The sequence below is a fragment of the Neolamprologus brichardi genome, chromosome 5 (assembly GCF_056152115.1).
Source record: "Neolamprologus brichardi isolate AB-2024 chromosome 5, ASM5615211v1, whole genome shotgun sequence".
Classification (NCBI taxonomy): Eukaryota; Metazoa; Chordata; class Actinopteri; order Cichliformes; family Cichlidae; genus Neolamprologus; species Neolamprologus brichardi.
Genome location: NC_142108.1, coordinates 5,418,560 through 5,442,073, shown reverse-complemented (window position 1 = coordinate 5,442,073; position 23,514 = coordinate 5,418,560). Strand labels below are relative to the sequence as shown.

General features: G+C 41.2%; 1 protein-coding gene across 1 annotated transcript; it reads left to right on the top strand.

The window, feature by feature from the left end:
* The first annotated feature begins 728 nt into the window (after positions 1-728).
* Positions 729-12,518, top strand: zgc:113054 (uncharacterized). The gene is made up of 11 exons (XM_006784741.3): positions 729-1,022; positions 2,351-2,540; positions 2,627-2,718; positions 2,817-3,049; positions 3,261-3,497; positions 3,578-3,652; positions 4,367-4,583; positions 6,867-7,075; positions 8,001-8,073; positions 10,402-10,519; positions 12,049-12,518. The coding sequence occupies exons 1-11, from the start codon at positions 1,007-1,009 to the stop codon at positions 12,242-12,244; spliced, it is 1,656 nt and encodes a 551-aa protein (XP_006784804.1). The 5' UTR covers positions 729-1,006; the 3' UTR covers positions 12,245-12,518.
* The last annotated feature ends 10,996 nt before the right edge of the window (positions 12,519-23,514 follow it).

The window sequence follows — 23,514 nt, the reverse complement described above, 5'->3', positions numbered from 1 at the left end:
ACCACGGGAAAGAAAAAAAAATCATGGATGTGTTTCAAAACCACTTTCTGCATTAGTTTAAGCTAACATGGGTACTCTTAAGTGTAAAGTTACTAAAGTTTTAGGGACATTGCTTTTTTCACTATATCTGCTTTATCTGCACATTAGACAATCACCAACACTTTTAAAACAAACTTAAACTCCCTTGCATTCGACCCAGTGCGAAACATTGATCTTATTTGTTTTTATAACATTGTGACTGTTTGTTTTCATTGTGTTATAGCTGCATTTATTGTTGTTTTTGTATCAACTTTTTTTAAAAATTGTTTTCAATGTATTTATTCACTTATCTGTATCTGGTGTAGCTGTTTTAAAGTGCTTTAAACTTAGTATTGTATGGTATTAGCTTATTTTATAACGCTTCCATATAGAATTCCACATAATAAGGCATTCAGTATGGTCCTGTGGTACCTTTTACATTGCTTTTTCTATTGTAGAGTACACAATTTGTATTCTTTTTGCTGCAGCTGTAAGGAAGTAATGTAAGTAAAGTAAAGGAAAAGTAAGGTAGTATCTATATATTTATCTATATCTCACACACACGTGTGGCTAATGGTACTGGTTGGAGTTTTGCTCTCTTCTTGGATCGCAGTCAGCCATAAATAGCCAGAATCATTTCAGGAACTTCAGACATTTCAGGCCCTCCCACAAACTGGCTCACTGACGGCCCCCCCTCTTCCACCCACCCACTCATTCGGTCACCAGCTTCTTCTCAGAGAGAGTGACACCCTGAGCTGGGAAAGCTGTTTGATAACCAGCGTTCAGACACTGGTCGGAGGCAGGCAGGAGCCGCTGTCACGTGCCAGAACCAGTTGAATAATGAAGAGTCGTTGTTGTGTAAGCCAGTCTCTCCGCCTTACCTAACAATTAGCTAGTTTTGGTGATATAACTGAAACTTCAGCTACCTCCGCATGTACAGATCAGCGTCCTCTACTCGGTAAAAGCGTCACGCCCATAAAACGGAAGCATGTCAACCGAAAAAGGTAAGACTATTGCCATTTTTTTTACTCCCGTTCTGATAAATCGATATCTCAAGTCTCAACGGTACCGTAAGTTTTAAGATTTTAAAAGATATATTAACACAGACACGTGAACAACGTATATGTGGCAGAACAGTTCTATAAACGGTGCATATTTGTATTACTTGTGTATTAAACTACGCTATAATGCGTTAGTGTGCTGGTGTCATATGCACAATTTTAATTCTCCTGAAATATTAACACGTGCAGTATTAAAATATAAAAGTGAAACTGCTTATTTTTATTGGGAGGCCACTGTTAAAACTTTTTAATAATTTGAATAATTCAGGTAGTTCTTTAGACACTCAGGCGACACTTTATTAGGATTATTGTGGGACATGCTTTTCCCCTGAGAACTGCCTTCATTCTTATTGGCATAGATTGAACAACAGCTGGAAACATCAGTCACACATTTTGGTTCATATTAATATGATAGATTTGCATCTGTGATGTATCACCCGTTACAGCGCATCCCACTCAGAGATGCTCTTCTGCATGCCTTAGTTGTAAACAAGTGGTTGTTTGAGTTAGTGTCTGCTGTGAGCAGTCTGCTCATTCTCCTCTGACCTCTGACATTAACAAGAGATTTTCTCTCAGAGAACTGCTGCTCACCAGATGTTTTCTCTTTTCCTGGCCCTTGTCTGCGAACCCCACATTTGGCTGTGTGACAAAATCCCAGCAGATCTGCAGTTTTTAAGATACTCAAATCAGCCCGTCTGGAATCAGCAACCATGCCATGTTCACCTTTCTTCCCCATTCAAATGTTCTTCATCATCTTGACCATGTCTACATGCCCTAATGCACCGAGGTGCTGCCCTATAATTGGCTCATTAGATATCTGCATTAATAAGCAGTTGAACACGTGTTCTTACCAAAGTGGCTGATGAGTGCAGATATCAGCTGACTCATTATAGGCAAGAAACTGTGACTTAGCACTAAAAACTATTCAATTTATTCACTTTACTATGCAGTAAGTATACACAATATAATGCTTTTTATAATTTGCAGATTTTTGGAGATCAATAAAGTATTTCTGATCTATCTGATTTTTCTTGAGTTATATTTATTATTTTTTTTAATACAAAATGCTGAAAGTGAAAAAAATGGATAATGCATGAATAATGCATATTAGTCATTACCTCAATTTTCTGATATTCTTAAAACCAGCTGAATAATTTACTTGATATTAAACATTGACTCAGAGTTTCTGAGATGCATCATTTTACCAGGAAATGACAATAAAACTAGAATGGAGAAATCATTAAGTAACATTACATATGACATCCCTCCAGTTCCTGACACCCCAGTGGAAGTCATTGTGGACCTTTTAACTAAAGCCCAGGACATAGCTGCATCCTGTGGGAATGTTCCAGAAGAGTTGACAAGCCACTTGCAGAAGGCTCTGGACATCGCCAGTGGCCTGGATGACTACCTGGAGAAAATGACCACACAGGAAAGTGAACCGCTTGCAGAACTTTATAAGTAAGTCCTTACTTATAATCATAAAGCACACCAAGCATTTGCTGTGTGAAATAAGCATTAACATATTCGATTACACTCCATTGTAGAAAGACCTTTTCTCATGACTGGGATCAAGTGCACAAGGAGGGCAAGACTATGTTCAAGCTTCCCAAGGAATGTATCACTGGACACGTTGAAGGTGGGACTTTCATACATGTCCTGCTTAAACCATACCATTTTCTTTTTTACTGGTTTAGTCATATTGTGATAACATGATCTCTGATCTGTTTTTGGCAGGTCAAACGCTGAAGATGCTGATCCACATGAGTCAAGCGAAGAGGGTCCTAGAGATCGGGATGTTCACTGGCTATGGAGCTCTGTCGATGGCTGAAGCGCTACCACAGGACGGGCGCTTAGTGGCCTGCGAGTTGGAGCCATACCTTAAAGAGTTTGCTCAGCCCATTTTTGATAAGTCTCCACATGGTAAAAAGATTAATGTCAAGACTGGAAATGCCATGGAGACACTAAAGGTGAGTAAAAATCGATCAACTTTGGATCCTTTTGAAGGTCCAATGAACTGTTTTGCAAACTAAAAATACCTTTAGGTAACACTTAGCCTTCACTGCGTGTCACATGCGTTCCATAATCAGAACAGTCCAAGGCTACTGACCCTTTTTGTCAATAAGTGAACAAACTGTGGGTCATGGGGTCAGTTTTGTAATAACGTTGTCTCTGTTCCAGGAATTAGCCACCGCCGGTGAACAGTTCGACATGGTTTTCATCGATGCTGACAAAAACAACTACATCAACTACTACAAATTTATCATGGACAACAACATGCTCAGATTGGGAGGGGTCATATGTATCGATAACTCGCTGTTCAAAGCCAGGGTTTATCTTAACGACACCACAGATAGCAATGGACTGGCCCTTCGCGAGTTCAACCAGTTTGTGTCTAATGACCCCCGAGTAGAGCAGGTGAGTTTCAGATGTTTTCGTGTTGCAGTCAGTTGTTTGTTGGATAACTTTTATTCTAATAATGCCTCCTTGTTTGAAAGGTCATTGTCCCTTTAAGAGACGGCCTCACTCTTATCCGTCGGGTACCTCCGGCCGCTGAGTGCTTACGGCGTCAGGTACTGTTAACCTCCCTCAGTCACAGCTGATATACGTGCCTTCACTATTCACAGTATCAGCAATACTATAACATTAAATGCTAGATATAAACACCTCACAACTCAGGAATAAGCGGGATCCAAGTTTATCTCACACAAGTAGTGATTTAATTCTTTTCATGACCCCATCAAAAGAAAGAGTTTACCATATAAACAATTCATCTCCCTCATCATGACACAAATCCATGGAAATGCAAAAATGGTTTGATATATTAATCCCTTTACCACAGGTGTTCACGTTAAATTTGTCAAACAGCAGCCCGTGTAAAGAATCAAAAGTACCAAAAGCTTTAGTTTAGTTTAGTTGAAATGTTGGTGTTTGGGGCACTTATTCAGTGTGGTTAATTTTACTTACAGATGACCTAAAAGGTCTGTGTTGAGGTTTTTTCATACGGTGAAATCCCAAGTTAAATCCTATTTTAAAATATACCTGTTAGCACTTGTTAGCAGGAGCTTTTCTATGTTGATTTGTATCTGCTTACTTGGACTCCTTCTTTCACTGTGCCATTATTGATTCTATCTGTGGCTTCCCTGCAAAATCCTATTGATTTATGGATTACCACTTTGTAGTCCTGACTGCGTTTTATTTACAGCATGTAACGATTGATGTGACGAGTTTCTCCAGGCATCATCATACTTACTGATCACATCTGCCTGTTTATTCTCGTTCATTAGTGTAAAATTACAGATGATGAGGTTTTCCGTGGGGTCACAGGGCGTTTCATCCTGGATCGAATGCGTCTTGACGGTAAGGTGGCCTATGTGACAGGCGCTGGACAAGGCATAGGCCGAGCATTCGCTCACGCTCTGGGTGAAGCTGGTGCAAAGGTGGCTGTGGTAGACCTGGATGGAGCAAAAGCTGAGACAGTCGTTGAGGAGCTCTTCCTTAAAGGTAAGAAAAAAACATACAAGGACTGACTTGAATGCCCTTTTTTTTCACAGCCCATCTTAGTTTAGAGAATGGATTCCCAAAGTGGTCTGCAGCCTCCTGGTGGGCTATTAAGGTACTGCAGGTTGGCCCTGAGAAGTAGTGGTGTGCGGATCGATGTTGAAATACCGATTCCAGTTATGTATGTTCTAGAATTGATTCTCAAATTAAAATATCGACATTTTAGTAATTTGGGGTAAATATGTAGTTTATCATTAACAGGAACACAGCGGAACTACTTCCTCTTCCGCCTTTCATAGTCATGTGCGAAATATGGCCGTATGAATGTGTCGCAGCCCCTTGGCGTGCACACTCACAACAATGGCTGAGCGTAAATGGAGTCATGCATGGACGTATTTTACCTCCACAAACAGCCAAGACGCGGTTTGTGATAACTGTGGGAGACAGTGAGGTGTTGTGGCAACATCACTAACCTCGTCAAACACCTCAGAGTAAATCATGTCACAGAATATGATGAGCTTATGTTGAGGCAAATTGAAGAGGAGGAGAGGGACAGGTGCTGCTAGGGGGAGACAGACGTCTCTCACAGAGTCCTTTAGTGCTGCAGGCAGGCAACGTGTTCAAATAGCGCACAACTTCAGGTTTTTTATTTCTATATGATAATTCTGCATTTTTAAGCAATAAGAACAAGTAGTCTGATGTTCTGTAATCATTATGAAGCTATAATTTGAAATGCAATAAAACATTAAGTTTTTGTACAAAGTATTGGATCAGTATCGTTGATGCCACCCTGAATTTTACTTGGTATCGGATCAGAAAGAAAATCAGTGGTATCACACATCACTACTGAGAAGTCCTTTACAGTAAATCAATAAAAAACTAGCATCTTGCCAGTGGATAGGCAGCGCTAGAATGGAGCAGAAATAAAGCTTCTTATATATAGATTAATAGATTATCAGCCTCAAGAAACACATTTTCAGTCTGATCAAAATCATTAAAAAAAAACACAAAGAAATGCTTCATCCTACATGTAAGGATCAGAGTTGTGGACGAAGTTTTGGGTGGGCCGCAAAAGATTTTCACATGTCAAAATGGGCCACAGCTATCTTAAGTGTGGTTATGGTGGATTTGGAGATTAAAATAATTCTTATGGTTGTTATATAGGCTGTATAGGCAGTCATACTGTAAGGATCATGGCATATGTCTGTATGTCTCCTTCTTAACAGGTGAGCCAATCAATGTGAGACTTTACATGAACATTGTTACGTAGACAGCGATTATTAACATGTACAGGTTTCTAAAAATACTTTTATTACAAATCTAAGTTCTTCGAATTTCTGTATGTATTGTATATATATATATTTTGTATATATTAAGTTAATTTCATCCCCCCCGCACTTGTGATTTTACATTCTCCATTTGTGTTTGTTTCATTGATTGGACGTCACTCACGTAACTTAAAGGTCAACAAAATTTATATCTGGGGTAGAATTTAGGGATAGAATCGCCACTAAATATGGAATGAAGTCCACTTACTAAGATGGCTTTAATACACAACTCCTAAGATAGTGTGGTTCAGTTTCATTCTGTAATCAGTAATCAAGGAAAAAAAGTTACTGGTTACTTTCCTTTCTTTACTCACTTGATTGTTGTTATGGTTGTTGTTCTTAAGTTGTTCCTTTCCTTGAAACTTTCCTTAAAGTTAATAAGAAGAACTACATTACAACCCTGATTTAACATAACTTGCTCCTTTTTCCCGGACTGTTCACCCTGCTGTGACTCAATTGTTAAAGAAGTCCAAAGGAATGTGATGCTGAACAGCCTGGAGTCTCCCTGCCTTTGTTCCCTGAGACAGCCGAAATACTGCAGATGTCTTAAGATTGCTTGCGGTGCAGAGCAATAAGTTCAAAGACATCGATGACAGCCAGAAATTAAAATGAAAACCTGTAAGAGTCACAACATTATGTTGGCCTCAAAGTGGTGAAGCTGGCCTTAATCTGGAAAATCTGCTATGACAGCATCATTGTTGAATAGCACGCTTCAAACCGGGCTTTATTTGTGAGAAAACAAGCACGCCCTGCGTTTATTCATTCAAAATGAGTTTCACATTGTGAATTTTGTCATTAGTTTGTGTCTTGACCAGCAGATGGCAGCATACTAAAGGATAAAATGTTTGATCAAACGTGATCTCACTATATCCACATTACTTAGGGCATTACTTTTTGTGTCAAAGAATCTAAAATGCCGAATTTTCTCACAGTACACCCCTGTGTTACTTTCAAACAGGTATCAATGCCATTTCGATAACAGCTGACATCAGCAAGTCAGATGACGTCCAGAGGATGATCGACACCATCGTTTCAAAATGGGGAGTGATCCACATCGGTTGTAACAATGCTGGCATCAACATGAACTCAGCCAGCGAAGACACCAGTCTAGAGGAGTGGGACAAAACCTTTCACGTGAACCTCAGGGGGACCTTCATGTGCTGTCAGGTGTGTGTCACCTCCCATCCTGTGCGAGGGTAGTGTGGAATAGTAGTAAATATTATCAAGTATTGTGTTTTTCCAAGTGATTTAGTCCTAATTAGTTTTGTAAGAGATTCACTCACATACACCTCTGCTTTGATAAACACTGGGTAGGAAGACGTTTTGTAGCATACACACAAGTTTTATGTTTATCAGAACTGACAGAAAATGTACTTAACCACTGTAGCTTTCGCTCATTTCACTGCACTAATTTTATAGAGTTGGTTGAATCGTGCACTTATTGATCAGTCACATTCACTAATAGGAAAGTTTTTGAATGAACATGTTTACTGAAGCAAATCTAAAACAGAGCAGCTGAAGACTTGACATACATAAACCACATTATCTGTCCTTTTGTGACGGGTCATGTTTTCTTGCTGTTTTCAAAGCTCAAGAAGGGAAAAATCCTGATTCTGCACACACAACGAGTACAGTTCATGCAAACACCCCATAGCTGAAACTTTATTTTCTGTTAAAATAAAAAATGCATCCATCAGTTTAATATATTTACAAATTATCCCCAGTTAAAGATGAGTAAAAAAGAGCCAAACAGATTCTCGGTGACGTATTCCTTCAGCACTCTATTTCTGTCCAAACTAGTTAAGACTGTGACCTAATTAATGGTCCAACCAGCTCGAGCTCCTTTGTAGAAACTAAATTTAGTCCTAAATTATCGAGCTGCTGCGAGACATCTATATGTACAACCTACAACCCCCCCTACGCCCACCCTTTTTTTTGTGCCGCTTTCAAATCCACACCAAACGTTTTCCCGTCTCCGACGATAAACTGCATGTTTTTGTGTTGATCTGTGCTCAGCTTTGGGCATGGCATATCAGGGCCTTAATAATAAGGTGTTTAACGTGTCTCTCGCCCCTCCGAATCCTTGCCTTAGGCAGCAGGTCGAGTGATGTTGAAGCAAGGGTACGGCAAGATTATCAACACAGCTTCCATGGCCAGTCTAATAGGTGAGTGATGATTCTATTTCCCCACTTTCTCTCTGGAGCCCCTCCATGTCTGCTTTTAATCTCTCCATTTGGCGTGGAGAGTTGGGCAGAGTGAAGGAGGGGGAGGAAGGGAGAGTTAAATACATTTGCGCTGTACAGCTATGTGGGTGAGTGCACATCGCATTAGATTTTCATCTTCAAACAAAGACTTTTTTTCAGCAGTTTTCTTCGTTTATGAGAAACTTAAGGTGAGCGTTCACTTTTAAAACAGGATTAGGCAACTTTTAGCCCAGTTAAACAGTTCTATAGAGATGCATCCACCCCTGCATACAGTAGCAGTGTTGTGATTGCATCTCACCGAGGCATTTTTGCATCATAATAAACATCCCCTCTCCGCGGAGCTGTCTGGAGGATGTGGAAGGCAACCTGAGGTCCAACTTGGGAGGGGAGGGTTCCTGTGCCGCGGCAAAACCCCAGCCTGTGCCAACGGCCTTGTTTGAACAGCGGAAGACACTTTTAGAGTTTAGTGGGAGCCTAGTAAAAGCCTTGTAATTCGCTGCACCGGTGTAATGTTCCTCCTCCAACAGGTTTCTCCAGAGGAACTGCAACACTTCATCAGCAGTATAGTCAAATCGCCAGTAAAGCGGCGTGCCATATGGACCCCAGTCCCGACTGCAGGGGCAATCTGTAAAACAGGAGCATGCTGGTAAATAGAGGCCGGCATAAAGAAAATGATCAATTACTCGCATTACGCTCAGTCCTTCAGGAATTTACTTTATTGGTCTGGACATCTGTTATAATATTGTCATAATGTGTAATCAGATGGGACCTGTTCTAGCCAAGTGGACGACCAAAAAGCAGCCGTAAATGTCCAATTAAAATGCACAATGACAGCTTTTTGTCCATCTGCTGAATGGAATGTGCTCGTGGGCCTGCAAACACCCCCTCGACACACACACAGACACTCTCTGAACATCAACAACTATTTTTTTCTGAATGACGGCCAGCAGCTCAAAGACACCCGGACAGGAAATATCTATCTTGATGGGTTTTTTTTCTTTTCTTTTTTGGTTTTGACCTTACTTGAGGGATTTGTGACTCTCGCACTCATACCTGCAGATCTGCCCTGCATAGAAATGGACGTAACAACAGCAGCTGGGAAAAGAGTACATCATTTGAACTCCTTATCTGCTCAGAAGAATTCAAAATTTAAAAGGCGTGCCTGATAAAGAGCATGTTTTCTCCCACTTGCAACGGGCAATAAGTAGGGTGAATGTTAAAGAGGGCTTTGGAAAATGCTCTCCTTCTACTTCTTTTTCGCTTCTCTGGGGATTACTGCTCTTTAAGACGGCGAAAAACATCAATGCAGGTTTATTTAAAGGATGAAGGCATTTTCTGAATGGTATTTTGCGGCCGTATCATCAGGTCTTGAGCAAGGATTAGTGCTGTTAGGCATTTTGAGCTGTGTTTCCTGTCCTGATAAGTCGGATTTCACCTTCAATCTGCGTGTAAGCCCTGGGCTCGGCTCATCCTCGCCTGCTCCTCTGAGGTCCCAGCCTACCCTTATCCAGCCCAACCCAACCTTACCTTCCTCTGCAATCTCGTCGCTGAACCCTGCTCTTGGCTACCATCCTCCTGTCCCACCCTTTACTTGTTATGTCTTCAACACATCCCAGCTTTTACCCCTACACTGCAAATTTTATTCCTCTTTGTCTTCTTTTTTCCAACATCCCTAAATTGCATGCAGGATGCTCCAGCCCTTTTCTCCTCAGGACCACTCTCTGCCTCTCCGCAGCTGGCTGGTATTTATCATCCCCGGTCTCACACTGAAGCCATTTGGCAGTCAGATCGGCGGGTGATGAGGTTAACTACTAAAGTTGTATGTAACTTGGAGCCTTCCTTGTGATGATTAATCAACCAGGAGAAAATGAGCCCCTGTCCCGGCATCCCATGCAGTGTGCAGCATCTGTGATGGTCAAGGCAAACAAATGGCTCCCTCCCTTTGTTGCTGAGGACAGAGCATAACTGGACATTATAAGCAATTAATTTTACCTCGCATCATCCACAGAGTCCCCAGCAGCTAATGGAAGAGCTTTTATGTAGTGTGCACAAGACACCACAGGAACTGGGATGTGCACCGTAGAAGCTATTGGCCCTCTGTAAGAAGGAAACTCTTCAGTTAAGGCAAATGATAAAACAACAAGAGGCTTTAATAAGAATGTGAAAAGTGCATACCACTGTTAATGATGCTGTAATTGTTGCCTTCTTAAATGGCACGTGCCACTTCCCGAAATGGACAGCAGTGACTTTTTTCAGTAACTCATTTTCTTTCCACCCTTCACTGTCCAGTCCCCCATCCTCAGAAGCAGCTTTCGTACAACACATCCAAGGCCGGTGTGGTCAAACTGACTCAGACTCTGGGCGCTGAATGGGCCGACAGAGGAGTGCGCGTCAACTGCATCTCGCCGTAAGTACTGCCTATTTTTGGCCTTCCTCGTCTTCCTCCAAAACACAGCGGCCCACCTTTTGATTATAGCAAGCTGCGATGAGTGCAGCAGTGATTAGCGCCGTTTTGCTTTCATATGAAGAGCTCCCGTTTGAGGGGGATGCACTAATTTAAGTCCTCAAACAATGCATCAGTGCTTAATTAGATGACGTCTTGAGGGATGAATCAACCAAACACTTGCTCTAATTGTTCTGTTCAATTAGGGAATCAAATTTGCAACCTCACTCCAAGTGTCGGCGCAACAATAGCGCCCTTGTTTGTATCTATTTGTCTGTGAAGCTGAGCAGTAGGAAGAAAAAGGAGGAGAACACAGGAAGGGGGCTGTTTGAATGTGTGTCGGGAGGGGAGGTAGGGGTGGTGGTTGAGGGGGCGGGGGGGTGTTAAGTGAAGCATCTCTTAGCCCCAGCCATCCCTGAGCAAATCCGTCCGGTGGCACCGGGCGAGCCGGGCCCAGTCACAGCCCCAGAACAAAGCCCTCACACACGCGCCACGCTCAGCTTTATTTATCGGCAGCTTGTTTGCTAATTTTAATTTGCAAAGAAGCAATTCGCTTCTCCCCCCCCCACCCTCGCTAACCGGGTGTCTCAATGGGCCGCTGATTTCTTTGAAGTGACAGTCGGTAAATATGCATAAAAAAGGGACACAATTAGCGCTCACGAGGTTGACTGGAGCCTGATTCCATTGGCAACTTTAGCCGCAGTGGTGATAAGCTGCATTATCTAGAAAATTGGCTGAGGGAAAACAGTACCTCTGATTGCCAGGAAAGGTTCCAGATAACAGGGCAGCTGAAGAGAAATATAATTGAGGTGGAATATGTTAACCAAGGTGTCACACGCTCCTTGGAAGTGCTAATTTAGCCAAATGTTGGAATTCCATATCAAGGCACCAGGATACGTCGAACAATGATTCAGGCCTCATGGCTTTTAGTCACTGTCACAGCGATTGTGGGGAAAGTCAGAAGTCGTCTCGTATTAGGCGCAGGCGGGCATGTTGACATATTTATTCAAATGTAAGCTCTGTGATATTTGACTGTAGAGGAGTGGAGAGAATGGCATTTGTTGTGACACGGCGCTATTAGATGCCAGTGTGCAACCAGCAAACTAAAAGCAGCGGTTTTCTGATAAACTTCGCCTAAATACTGTCTCGGCATCAAAGTAGCACATTTCAATGGGGAAATATAATAAGTATTTAACCAAAGGCTATGTGCAAATTATACCACACGTCCCCTCGTACCCATGGGCTCTTCCAGAGATGTGCCAGTCATTAAAGTGCCACCCGTCCCACAGTAAATATCATCAGAGATGCCATGCCATGCCCTTTCTGCAAAGGATAATTGGGTTTATTTTTGTCACCAAAGTGGTGGCTCTGAAACAACGCTGTCACTCCTGGCTCTGAACTGTGATGTCTTCTGATTTCATTGTGTGTGTCTGTGTGTGTGTGTGCTTTTCCCTCCTCTTTCGCTCTCTCACTTTGTCTGCTTCTCTTTTCAGGGGGATTGTTGACACCCCTCTCATCCACTCGGAGAGTCTGAGGCCTCTGGTGCAGCGCTGGCTGTCAGATATTCCTGCTGGTAGACTGGCTCAAGTGACAGACCTGCAAGCTGCAGTGGTCTACTTGGCATCTGATGCCTCTGACTACATGACAGGGCATAACTTAGTCATAGAAGGTGGGCAAAGTCTGTGGTAGAAGGGTTAGATGAAGAGATGAAAACTTTCCTCCCCCCTCTTCTTCATTCTCCAGGGATTAAAAATAGGTGGCATTCATATTATGTTCCTTTGAGACTTGAACAGCAATATCAGTTTAAATGAAACTGCAGTTTCTGGACAGGTGAGATCAGTTTTGGGAGTTTGGGGTTTTTTTTCTGTGCAGACTGTAGGCTTAGTTCAATGTCCGGTGTGGTAGAACAGCAGAAAATGTTTTACTGAAAGGAAAATAAAGCAACAATATTAAATACAGGAAAGAGTTTTAAACATTTTTTTTATTACCAATTTTTTTAGCAGGAAAGTACCGAGCGTTACTTTCAATTGAGACCAAATTATCACAGTTTCTTTTTTGTTACAGTGTTTTATTCCCTGGATGCTGCTTAAACATACTGATGACTGTGACTGTAACACTTTATTGTATCTGCTCCAACACAAACACAGATAAATGCTTTTAAAAAATACAAATGGGTAATAAAAAGTAAAAAGGTTTCGTATTGTAATGAACTGGGGGAAGTTATCCTTGCGTGCTAAAGTGAAAGACTGTGTGTGACTGTTTCTTTCCCTCTCATTAGCTGTTGTTGAGTGCTGTGTACAACAATTAGTGCCAATATTAAAACCACTGACATGTGAAATGAATAATATTGATCATGTGTTTGACGGCATCCTGGTGTCCCTGAACGCGGCTGGCTCTTCCCCATAGATGTGCCACAACGCAAAAATTGTTCAGGGACAAGAATGTGACAAAAACTCCTAAGGCGCTGACCTGACCTATTTGTCTATTAGGCAAATAGGAACAAGCTTGATCCACAGAGGCTGCTACCTTAAAGACCCCAAGGATCAGCTGCCACCACCCTGGCACCCAAAGCCACATGCCCTGGTGCGCTGTTTGGTATGACAAAAAAGACCTGCATAACAGGTAGTTTTGATGTTGTTGCCGACAGCACCAGTAAACTGATATATTTTGTGAATTCTTAAAAACTCCAGAAATTTGCTCCTACACAATGTTTGCTTCATCGGTGACCAGTCACACCAGTGTGGGAGTGTTCTTGCACGTCTTGCACCTCGCTCTATTTCGCCTAGGACTCGTGCACCCAGCGTGATGGACCGAGCAGTCACCAGTCCGCTTGTCTCTACCTCTTTCTTGCCAAATGGTCCCCAGAAGTGGTACTTGTGAGAACCATCTTAATTGCTCCATTAACTGTTTGTGTGCTGAAAAACAATACTTAAAGGAGAGGTTAGCAGAGGAGGTGACCCTGGTTGCCGCAATTACATGAAAAGTAGTGGCCAATTAGCGCTCTCTGCAATGTGACACTGTTGCTGTTTGTGTGAGCAACTTCAAGTTCTCACTGTTAGTGACCAATCTCTGATTTCCATAATTGTGAGATTGGTCATTAATCGGAATGGCTCGTGAGAGGATCCCATTAAGATATGGAGTGAGATCTGATCATCTCCTCTCTCTTCTGTATTTATCTCCAGCTGCATTGGCACATTGGAAATTATTGGGATTCTTATCCTCGTATTTTCTGGTGAAATATCAAACTTTGGCTCAGCATCTGGAGGTGAGACTTTGTAGAATTTGTTCACGAGTTTGTCCTTTGTAGGACTGTTTCACTGTTTTGCCACTGAGGGGCAGCATAGAGTCAGGTGCAGCACTGATGCAAGGACAGAAAGTTACAACAAGGGGTTATCACATTATTTGCTATCATCTAAAGATAATAACAGCGAGCTGCTACATGTATGTGGGCAGATTATTGCAAGAAGACCTCTCCAATTCTAGTATGCAAACAGCTCAATGTGACAGTCAAAGAAAAACGGAATAAATACTCCTATATCTTTAATTAAATGTGGTGTGATAGTGGACGGTTACATTTCAAATGCATTAAAAATGTAATCATGTCCAGCTGTTGAGAGATTCAGATAATTGTTACAAGTTACGTGAAGTGGAAAGGCGATAGAACAAAACGGTTGGAAGGTGCAGTATCTGTTTGCATCTGCAAATCTTTACTTAACACAAGCAAGATTTAATTTAAAAATCTCAAGTTTTATCTTGTTTTTTTTTTCAAGTTAACTAAAGTTGAAGATGAGACATATTCCAAGAGAATTTTAAATCAAGACATCCCACCAGAAAGCAAAAATAATCTGCTTTTTCCAGCCAGTCTCTGTCATCATTTAGTGGCAGTGTATAAACTGTTGTTTTTCCGTCATGTTTTGCACCATATTAAACTGTTTCAGAGTCCTCTTGGAGAGGTCTTGTTTTCCTTTACAATTGCAGCCAAAAGAGCTAAATCTATAATTTGAGCAGCAAAACATGATCCCTTTGAATGCCATAGCCTGCTTCATGAGGTGTAAGTGATCTTGAATCCATTATTTATGACCTCCTTTTGGTACCATTACACTGAAGAGTGGGACCCCATTGTACACAGCGCTGTTGTGCTAAACACTTCTCCAGCAACAAAAAAGGCACTTGCGCTCTCGCACTTCAAATCAACTTTGATTAATGCTCCGCTCTGTCACGGCATGCAACATTTTACAGCGGCAGCCGTTCAGTGGGAGACCTGGGTCGATCTTGAACAACACCATGAGGCAGTATGAGTTGCTGAGCAGACTGTGTCCTGGTGACAAGAGGGCCCAAGGGTTTATGGATGACATATTAACATTCGACAATATCAATACAGTTTTATTGATGGATTATAGCATCCTGTTACATACCCACTCAGTGAAGTGTTCAAAGATGAAATGTTACCCCTTATAAATTGAGTTGTGCTTCCCCCTGATGCTTTTATCAGAGATAGGACTGTGCAACAAAACAAAGTCAACATTTATCTCGTTATAAAGGCTAGGAGTGCTGTGCAAACTTTAAACTTAATGACCCCTAACAATTTAATTGGACTGATTAAATGATGGAAGGTGCTAATGCTTACTGCAGTCAAAATATTCAACAATTCTGATTCAAAATACATGTGAAAATTTAAATTTTGTGGTTCTTATTAACACTTGAAATGCTATATAAATGACACTCAGTTTTTAAGTGTAAAGTTGAGAAAATGTCTTCAGTTGTAAATGAAGTAGACACAGTACCTTCCATATCCGTAAGAAAGATTTTCTTTAGAAATTGATAATTAGCATTAGTTAACTTCACTTTACACAACCACTTATCATATTTACATTAATTTTTTTTTTTTTATCATTTAGCAAACAAAATATAACACTGATAAAATCAGTAGTGTGATACTGTTGGGCGTTTTGTTAGGTCCAGACAAAGCTAAAGCTATCTTTGTGAAGTGCAAAGCTAATTGTCTGCTAGCATAAACTGTTAATAAAAGGTCAACCATTGGTACCATTACACTGAAGAGTGGGTCCCTATTGTAAATTTTCAGCAAATATTCAGTATATTCAGCAGACAAAGCTAAAGCTATCTTTGTGAAGCGCAAAGCTAACTGTCTGCTAGCATAAACTGCTTGTAAAAAGTTGAAGCCACAGTGATCTTGTTGTGAAGTTCCTGTTTTTTCTGTAGAAATTTTGTTTTTCAAGCTGATTGCCACTGCCATCTTAGCATGTAGAAAATAGAAATCAGACAAAAAAAGAAGAAAAAAGACACCTAAGCATGTGAGCTGCCTGGCTGGAGTGACTAAAGCCCAGTACACTGACCCAAAACCATACCTTGCTTTACTGTTCTATTTTCACATAATAGGAATCATAATTTATGAAATAAACACCGCATTGTATTCAGTTCACTTGAAGCTAGTAAATGAGACCATTATCGTATCAACAAAGCATTTATTGAGATTTTTGATGTTAGGTTTTTGCTAAGATCATAAAGCAAGTGAGCCAGGTTAGAGTTTGATTCAACTGGACTTTTATTGCCACCACAGAAGACACCTTGTGTTTGCCAGGAGAGAAAAAATGCAGGTTTAAGGCAATTCCACATTGGCTTCACTTGTTAGACCTGAAAACTATCTTTTATATAGTCTGTGGCTTACTAGCGCTAGCATGCTATTTAGCATACACACATGGGAGTGCTTTTGACCTTCTCGTATAAGTGTCAGCCAAGAAGCGAAAGCACTTTCCTCAAACTGTCAGAGTGTTTCTATTCAAAACAAAAATTACAACGAAGAAAAACCCAGATTATTACAAAGCTCATATCTTTTTAATTAAGTTAACTTTCTTTTACAAAAGCATGGGCGCCTACTAGTAGCTGCTGTTTCATTTTGATCACGAAGGGTTGCATCAAGTTTGATTAGCTCTTTGTGTTCTCTCGTGATTGTGTGTGTTGCACTTGACTCGCTGAACACACTGGATCATTGTCTAGCAACGATTGTTGGCTCATGTGTTATTCATTGAAAAGCTGTTTTGCTGTTTGCTCTCTGCATGCTACCTGCCGACTTCACATGGGGTCACTTTAACTGGCTGCTGTGTGTGTACTCAGAAGGATTGCCAATAAATAAAAGTGAGGCATTATTATATCGTATTTCATTTGAATGCTTGCGGGGAGACTTGCTCAATCACTATTTATTAAGAACCTTTTACCAAAATCATGTTTCACATACTTCTGTTGTGTTTGGTTGTAGCGGCTTGGCTTAAAAAACATGGGATTTTTCATATTCAGATCAAGTATTTCATAATTAAATCAAAACATACCTGAGGTGTTTTTCTTTCATTATGACTGTGATAACACAGATGTGCTCCCACTGCTTTAACAAAAACAAGTCTGCTTTTTTTGCTCTAACATTTGACAGTTTATTTCATCATTTGTATTTGTTTCCTACGCATGCATTTACCCAACATCGTTATAGTCTTATTTTTTTAAAAGATGCTGCCTAAGACAACTCGAGGTGTCTAAAAACAATTCAAAACGTCCACATCCTTTCTCCACATCGTAAATATATCAGGCTTTTATTCAACATTAATACTGGGGAAACATTGCACTCTGAGTTCTCTAATTACAATGCAGCTAATGTATTATTTCCTCCCCATGTGGGATTACTTTCATCTTTCCCATTAAGATGCACATTTTGTTTGGATACTCAAATTACAAACCCCATATTAAATCTGACTGTGCAAAAGGCATTGATCATAGCCCCGATAGCTGCACTCCAACTTTGATTTAATTTGCACTTCCATTAATATCTATGAGACGTCCGATTGTCGTCTTGGGCATATTGATGGTATTGTAAGCCCTGCCTTCATATAATGTTCCCCAGCGGCAATGAGGAAATGTTACAGAGAATTAGGCCGAGAAGCAGGCTCAGTGGAACTGGCACTGCAGTCGGAAATTCATTATCCTAATAAATAGAGGGGGAAAAAAGCAAGAATCTTAAAAGAAATTTCTCTAGCCCCTTCTCTCTGCTGCCACAAAAACACACACACAAAAAAACCTCGGCTTTGGCTTGAGAGCAGATGGCTGTAACTTAGGTGCTTCCTATTATTGCTGCTTGTGCACCCCAGAGTCTTCCTGGGACAGTGAGGAGTCTTTAAGATGATTCAACAGTGAAGCAGCCGCTCACTGCCTGTCCGTCGCAAGGCTTTATGTCTACATATTGAGGTGTTTGCATGTACTGTATCTGGCTGTATTACGGTAATATGAATGCAGTCTAAATCTCATTAAAATCTTCCCAACTCGAATGAATCATTTAAAGAGAATATAATACAACTTCAGTAGCAGACTCGGCTAGATAAGTGACAAGCCATGCTGATTTCTTATGTTGATTAATGAAGTGCCAGCTGAGTATATGTACTGTTCCCTTCCTTTGTTGAAGCATTGACACGCTGTTTTCTACAGGGAAAACAGTACTGGAGCCAAGAGACGTGAGTTATGCTGTAATTAATGCAATCATGAAGATGAAAATAGCTGTTGTTGCATCTAGAAAACGACAATGAAGAGCGTGTGAACTGGAGAGGAGGAAGATTCATTGTTAGGCGACCGCGTTCAGAGACTGTGGCGGTCCTCTGAGGCCCCTCTCTGAGGCTCGACAGTGTATCTTTCTGTTAGCGGCGTATAGGAAACAAATGTTTTACTGCATCTTTCCCTGTCTGGAGCGCGGCTTTTATTCAAAACATCTGCGAGCTTTTTCTTTTTTTTTTTCTTTCAGAGGACAGCACACTTTCCCTTTTTGTTTTGAAAAAGAGGCAGGGCTCCGCTTCTCTTACGATTCTGCCAGAGTGATTCATTTACAGGTCATTAAAAAAAACCCGTCTTTTGAAAGCGTTGGGCTGCTCAGGTGGCGAAGCCTGTGCAGGGGAGACATGTCGTAAATAAAGGCAGCTACATTTCAAATGCCATAAATAGGGGACACCTAAGGACCTTGCATGATTGCAGACATCTAATCATTTAATTTATGCGTGTCTAAAGGAGCCCTCATTAACATTCAAGTAGCACTCATCTGTCTAGCGGGATCATTCCGAAGGCTGCATCACTCTCAGATGGAACGTATCTATTTGGGCAACACAGCATGGCTACACACTCAGCAAGCACCTTCTCACGTTCTCCCTCAATGTCACCAGAGACACAGCATGTAGCTCTCATAACTTACATTGTGTGATTTGTGATCCAGTGATTGTGTTGCTGTTAATATGGGACCCTTTGACAAAGTTAAAGCCATATTCTCGAGGTCACAGTACAGTGTGTGCAACGCTTCTGACTGTTTTGCAGCAAATTATTTAACCCTTTCTCGATGAAGCCTGGACAAAAGGTGAGCCTTGGCTTGTATTTGCAGACGATCATCAGCAACCTTTTGATATAGACAACTGAAGCCTGTGATGTTTATTTTTGAAGACGGTCTGAAGTCTTTGTTAGCACTGCGATACAGTAACACACCTCAGTGTCTGCACGGCAGACGCATGCATGACAGAAATTCAATAATAATTGGCGTGGATTGCTCTTGACACGTGCTGGTTGCTGACAGCTGCTTTGTTCTATGGTCAGATTTCATATTTAACACATCAAAGAGTTGGGATACTTCACACTCTGCTAAGGACCGATAGCAGGTCTGACACGTTGCTGTTAAGAAAGGAGAGCCTTGGTCTTTCTCTGGTGGAGAATAAAGTCAAGTTGCATTCAGCGTTCCTTTTTTCACTTTCTTACCTGATAAATTAAGTTATACGCAGCCAGTTTTTACGAGGAACGCAGTAAGCATCATCGAGGTGTGAAGTGTCGTGTTTACAGCGATAATGAAAGAATATTGGCATGAAACCTCTGCAACATGAAAGCTATTTACAAGTCTCTTGCATGAGTAATCTGTAAGCCTGTATGATATGGTTGACTTTGCACATAGATGAGTTTTAACACTAGGACGACAAAGGGAAAAACTGGTGGTTTACCAAACACTGCTCCAAAAAAATGAAGTAACTTTGTCAACACATAAAGCTAGTATGAACAAGCTATTGGAATGGCTGTTTTTTTTTTTATATTCAGACTAGCTGCTACCTTTTGCATTAACGTTTATCATGTTCTTTGTGTAAGCTACTGTGCTAGTATTTTCCTCCCTATACCTAATTACTGGTTGTGCCACCTTTGGAAGCAAGAACTGCAATTAAAGGTTTGTGATAATTGACAAGCAGTCTTTCACATTCCTTCTTTGCAAAATCGTTTTAATTGAGCAACGTTGGTTGGTTTTTGAATGTGAATAGCCATAACTCACTGCTGCTGGTGTGGCTCATATCGTTGTTCTACTGCGTAATCCAAGTGTGCTCAAGCTTCAGGGCACAAACCCAAGACCACAAAATCTCTTTTACAATTTTCTGGTGGAGAGCAGAATTCATGGTTTTCTCAGTCAAGGCAAGTCCTGAAGCACCAAAGCAACCATAGACCGTTTAACTGTTGTTGTTGTTTTTTTAAATCCTGTGTTAGTTTTAACGGGATTCAAACCTTCCAAAAGGTTCAAATTTTTGTCTGATCAGTCCACAAAATATATTTCCAAAAGTCTTAGGGATTATCAAGATGGTTTTTGGCAGATGTGAGACGAGCCTTTGTGTTGTTTTTGGTCAGCAGTGGTTTTCTCCCTGGACTTCCAATGGATGCCATTTTTGCCAGTATATAGTTTAATAATAATATAGTGTATTAGCTAATAATATGCTTTGTGAATACAAATACAATTGCAACCTACATTAAACTATAACCACATCAATATATATAGTTACTGTGCATTTCTGCGTCATTGAATTGAGGGTACAAATGGTTTCCTGAATGAGAATATTCATGTAAAAATTCTGTATGACATGCTGACTTGTTGACATCGTGTGAGTAGAAATTTGGCAGGTGAAAGTAACAGTTTGGCTGATAGCTGGCCATTTTTAATTAACAGTACAAATATGTGGCATTTTATTTTAATTGCTTGATAAAATTGAATTTTAATATGGTGTTAGGTCCTAACCTTTGTCTTGTAGAGCTACCACAGTTACCTAGACTGGTTAGAAGTAGTAGCGGTAGCTAACTGTGATACAAAGGTAGAGAGGTAAATCTGTAATGATTTATTATGTACTGAAAACTGCAGTAGACATGTTGTTTAAGCATAAAATACATCTTTGTTATGCTCATGGCTTTTTTACATGTTTCTATTCAAGAGCACATGACCACCAAGTCAGAGGAACAACTTCCCAACTTGGGGCCATCCAAGGCACACAGGAATGCACATAGTTATAGTGTTCATGCCTCTTTTTCCCACTGCTAGCTTAGACATGACTGAGCTAGCTACAACTCCATGTTTCATTAATAGAATTAGCCTTAAGGGCCAGCAGGGGGCAAATGCTTTGACTTGTATGGAAGGTTATGGCAAAATTAACTTATTTCTCAAGCATTTTTTCAGTAAATGCTTTCCTAAAGAGTTTGTGGTGTTAAACAGTATTTTTAAAGTCTTATTTAGTACATGATGGGTTTTTTTTGGGGGGGGGGGTTATGGTCATTTTTACTTTAGACTATAAGGCAGGGTATGATATAGCATTTAGCTAGCCTGTGAGCTACCATGTGGCTCAGTTACACCATTATTCCTGATCTACAATTTCAAATGATCCATTACAAATATCAGTGGAGATCTGAATGAGACTTAGTGTGGATGACAGCCTTGAAGTTAAGTTGGCAAAAAAACAGATGTAAGGAAACAACACTAACGCAAGCTGCAATTGTTGGCAAGTCCAGTTATCTACTAAAGAAAACATTGTATTCTAGGATTAGAAGTGGCATATCATTTATAAAACAAATTAGATTGCGGAGTTACAGGTTTAATAAAGGAAGGGAAGATCTAATATGTCAAAATTTATGCTAACCTCAGCCCATGCTACCTGACAGAGTGTGACATCAGGGATGGTATTCCTTCTTCTAGCAGTTGTTCTCTAGTAATGTTAGAAATGCAAAAGGTGGTTGTGTTAATGAGTCCTTTTCAAACATTTAGAAGATCAAAAGGAAACCGTTTTTCTTTTTACTTATGGAGATTTTATAGCAGTGTCTTAATTAGCTAGCTTAGGAGCTGATAGCGGCCCTTGTTAGGAAGCTAACTTATCTGTAGCTGTGTCTAAAAACCAGGATGATTTGTGGTCATTTGGACTGTTAAATCCTATTTGCATGGGAGCAGAAAGCGCTAGCATGCCATGAAAACAAGAAGGAGCCCATCTCAGGTAATGTCATTAGGTTTTAGTGTACACTCAGAAGGCCTGGAGGAAAGTGGAAGTATTTTAGGGCAATGTGTTAAGACCCCTCATCTGCCCAGGAGACCTGCAACACCGCCACTTTATAAGGCAAGGCAAAGCAAGGTGGGGGCTTTTTAATGACTTTGAGTTAAACGCCACATTTTAACCGATGCACAAGGAGTGAGAGAGGCATGCTCCTCTCTATAGGCAGTATCCAGCAGCATTTTGATGTCTCTAACAAGAACACAATAAATTGTTCCTCATTATTCAGTAATTAACTCCAATGCGCCGGGTCCCCATCCCCCTGTGCCACGCTCTAAATCACCACCCTCCTCTTCTCTTCTCCTCCTGCTACACAGCTCTTTAATTTCCTCTATGCTGTGGGGGGTGGGGGTAAGAGAAGGTGGAGGCGAAGGTTGGGGGGGTGGGCACACAGCTTGATGCACTCCATCATTCCCTTGCCACCCTCCAGTCACCTCTTCGCCCTATCCTTGCCACAGCCTCCCCCTCCCCGCTCCCCATGCCTGCTCCTCATCACTGTGTGCTCTCCCTGCAGGATTCCACCTGCTTAAAAGAGGAGGAGGTCACCTGAGCCGCGACAACAAGCTCCAGTCACGTTTGACACGCGGAGACGTTACCGTCTTGCACTATCAAGGCATCAAAACTCGCCCCCCGGCTCAGCTCGCTGTCTTTTTCGGGGGCTTTCCTCTTCCTCCCCTGCTCTTAATTGTTAAAATGAGGTCATTAATTGCAGGCTGAGTCAAATCACCTGTCATTTCAGCTGGGAATCATCCACTGATTGAAAGGTATCATAAAAGCCTGCCCAGGGCCTGGTTTTTGCTGTGCCTGCTGGGAGATCCCTTTGTGTCTTGACGATCTCCGCCCATGGGCCCACAACTCACTTTACTTTCTGTGGCGGAGATTAGGCGGGTAGTCTTGGGTGACACACATCCACACGCTTGGCCCAAATATAGATTCAAGGCAGTCAGTAGTGTCAGGCGCAATTCCTGGAGGATGTTGTGGGGAGTGTTCGTTTTCTGCTGTACTATTAACGCCCCTGACCTAATTGAGGAGGATGCTCACATACGCCACTTCCCTATATGCAAGCGAGGTCAGGTTCATTCGAGGGGGTAATTGTGAAATTGGCATGTAAACTAGGACAATAGAACAAATGAGGACAGATGACAAATTCTTTGATTGATTTTTATTACGTTTAGACGAGCTCGCGCTATTTTATCAGAGCAGTCCAACAAAGAAAGGAAATGTATGAACTTGATTATGTTTCGAGATTGTCTTCCAGCGTCGTAATTCATAGACGCTCAAAAGTTATTTTCTTGGGCATTATGGTATTTTTCTGCATCATGGGTGGAACTGCAAAAGAGGCTTATAAAAAACACATTTCTGTAGTGATGTCAACTTAAATGAACCCAAACATTCTTCACCTCATGACAGCTACACAGCACACTGTAAGGTACAAAAGGCAGTACTCTCGCCCACTTAAAAATGCTCCATTTGCTTAAGAAAATCATGGAAAATGTTGGCGATATTAACACAGAAAGACCATTAGAAAAACAGATCTAAATTATTCTGAAGGCACAATGCTGCAGAAAGCGTCGGGACCCCCATTTTCCACAT

What these genes read in the sequence shown, in the direction of transcription:
- zgc:113054 (XM_006784741.3), top strand. An exon ending in TGAGGAGCTCTTCCTTAAAG is followed by an intron (nt 4,584 to 6,866) that starts GTAAGAAAAAAA and finishes ACTTTCAAACAG; the next exon opens with GTATCAATGCCATTTCGATA. An exon ending in GGACCTTCATGTGCTGTCAG is followed by an intron (nt 7,076 to 8,000) that starts GTGTGTGTCACC and finishes TCCTTGCCTTAG; the next exon opens with GCAGCAGGTCGAGTGATGTT.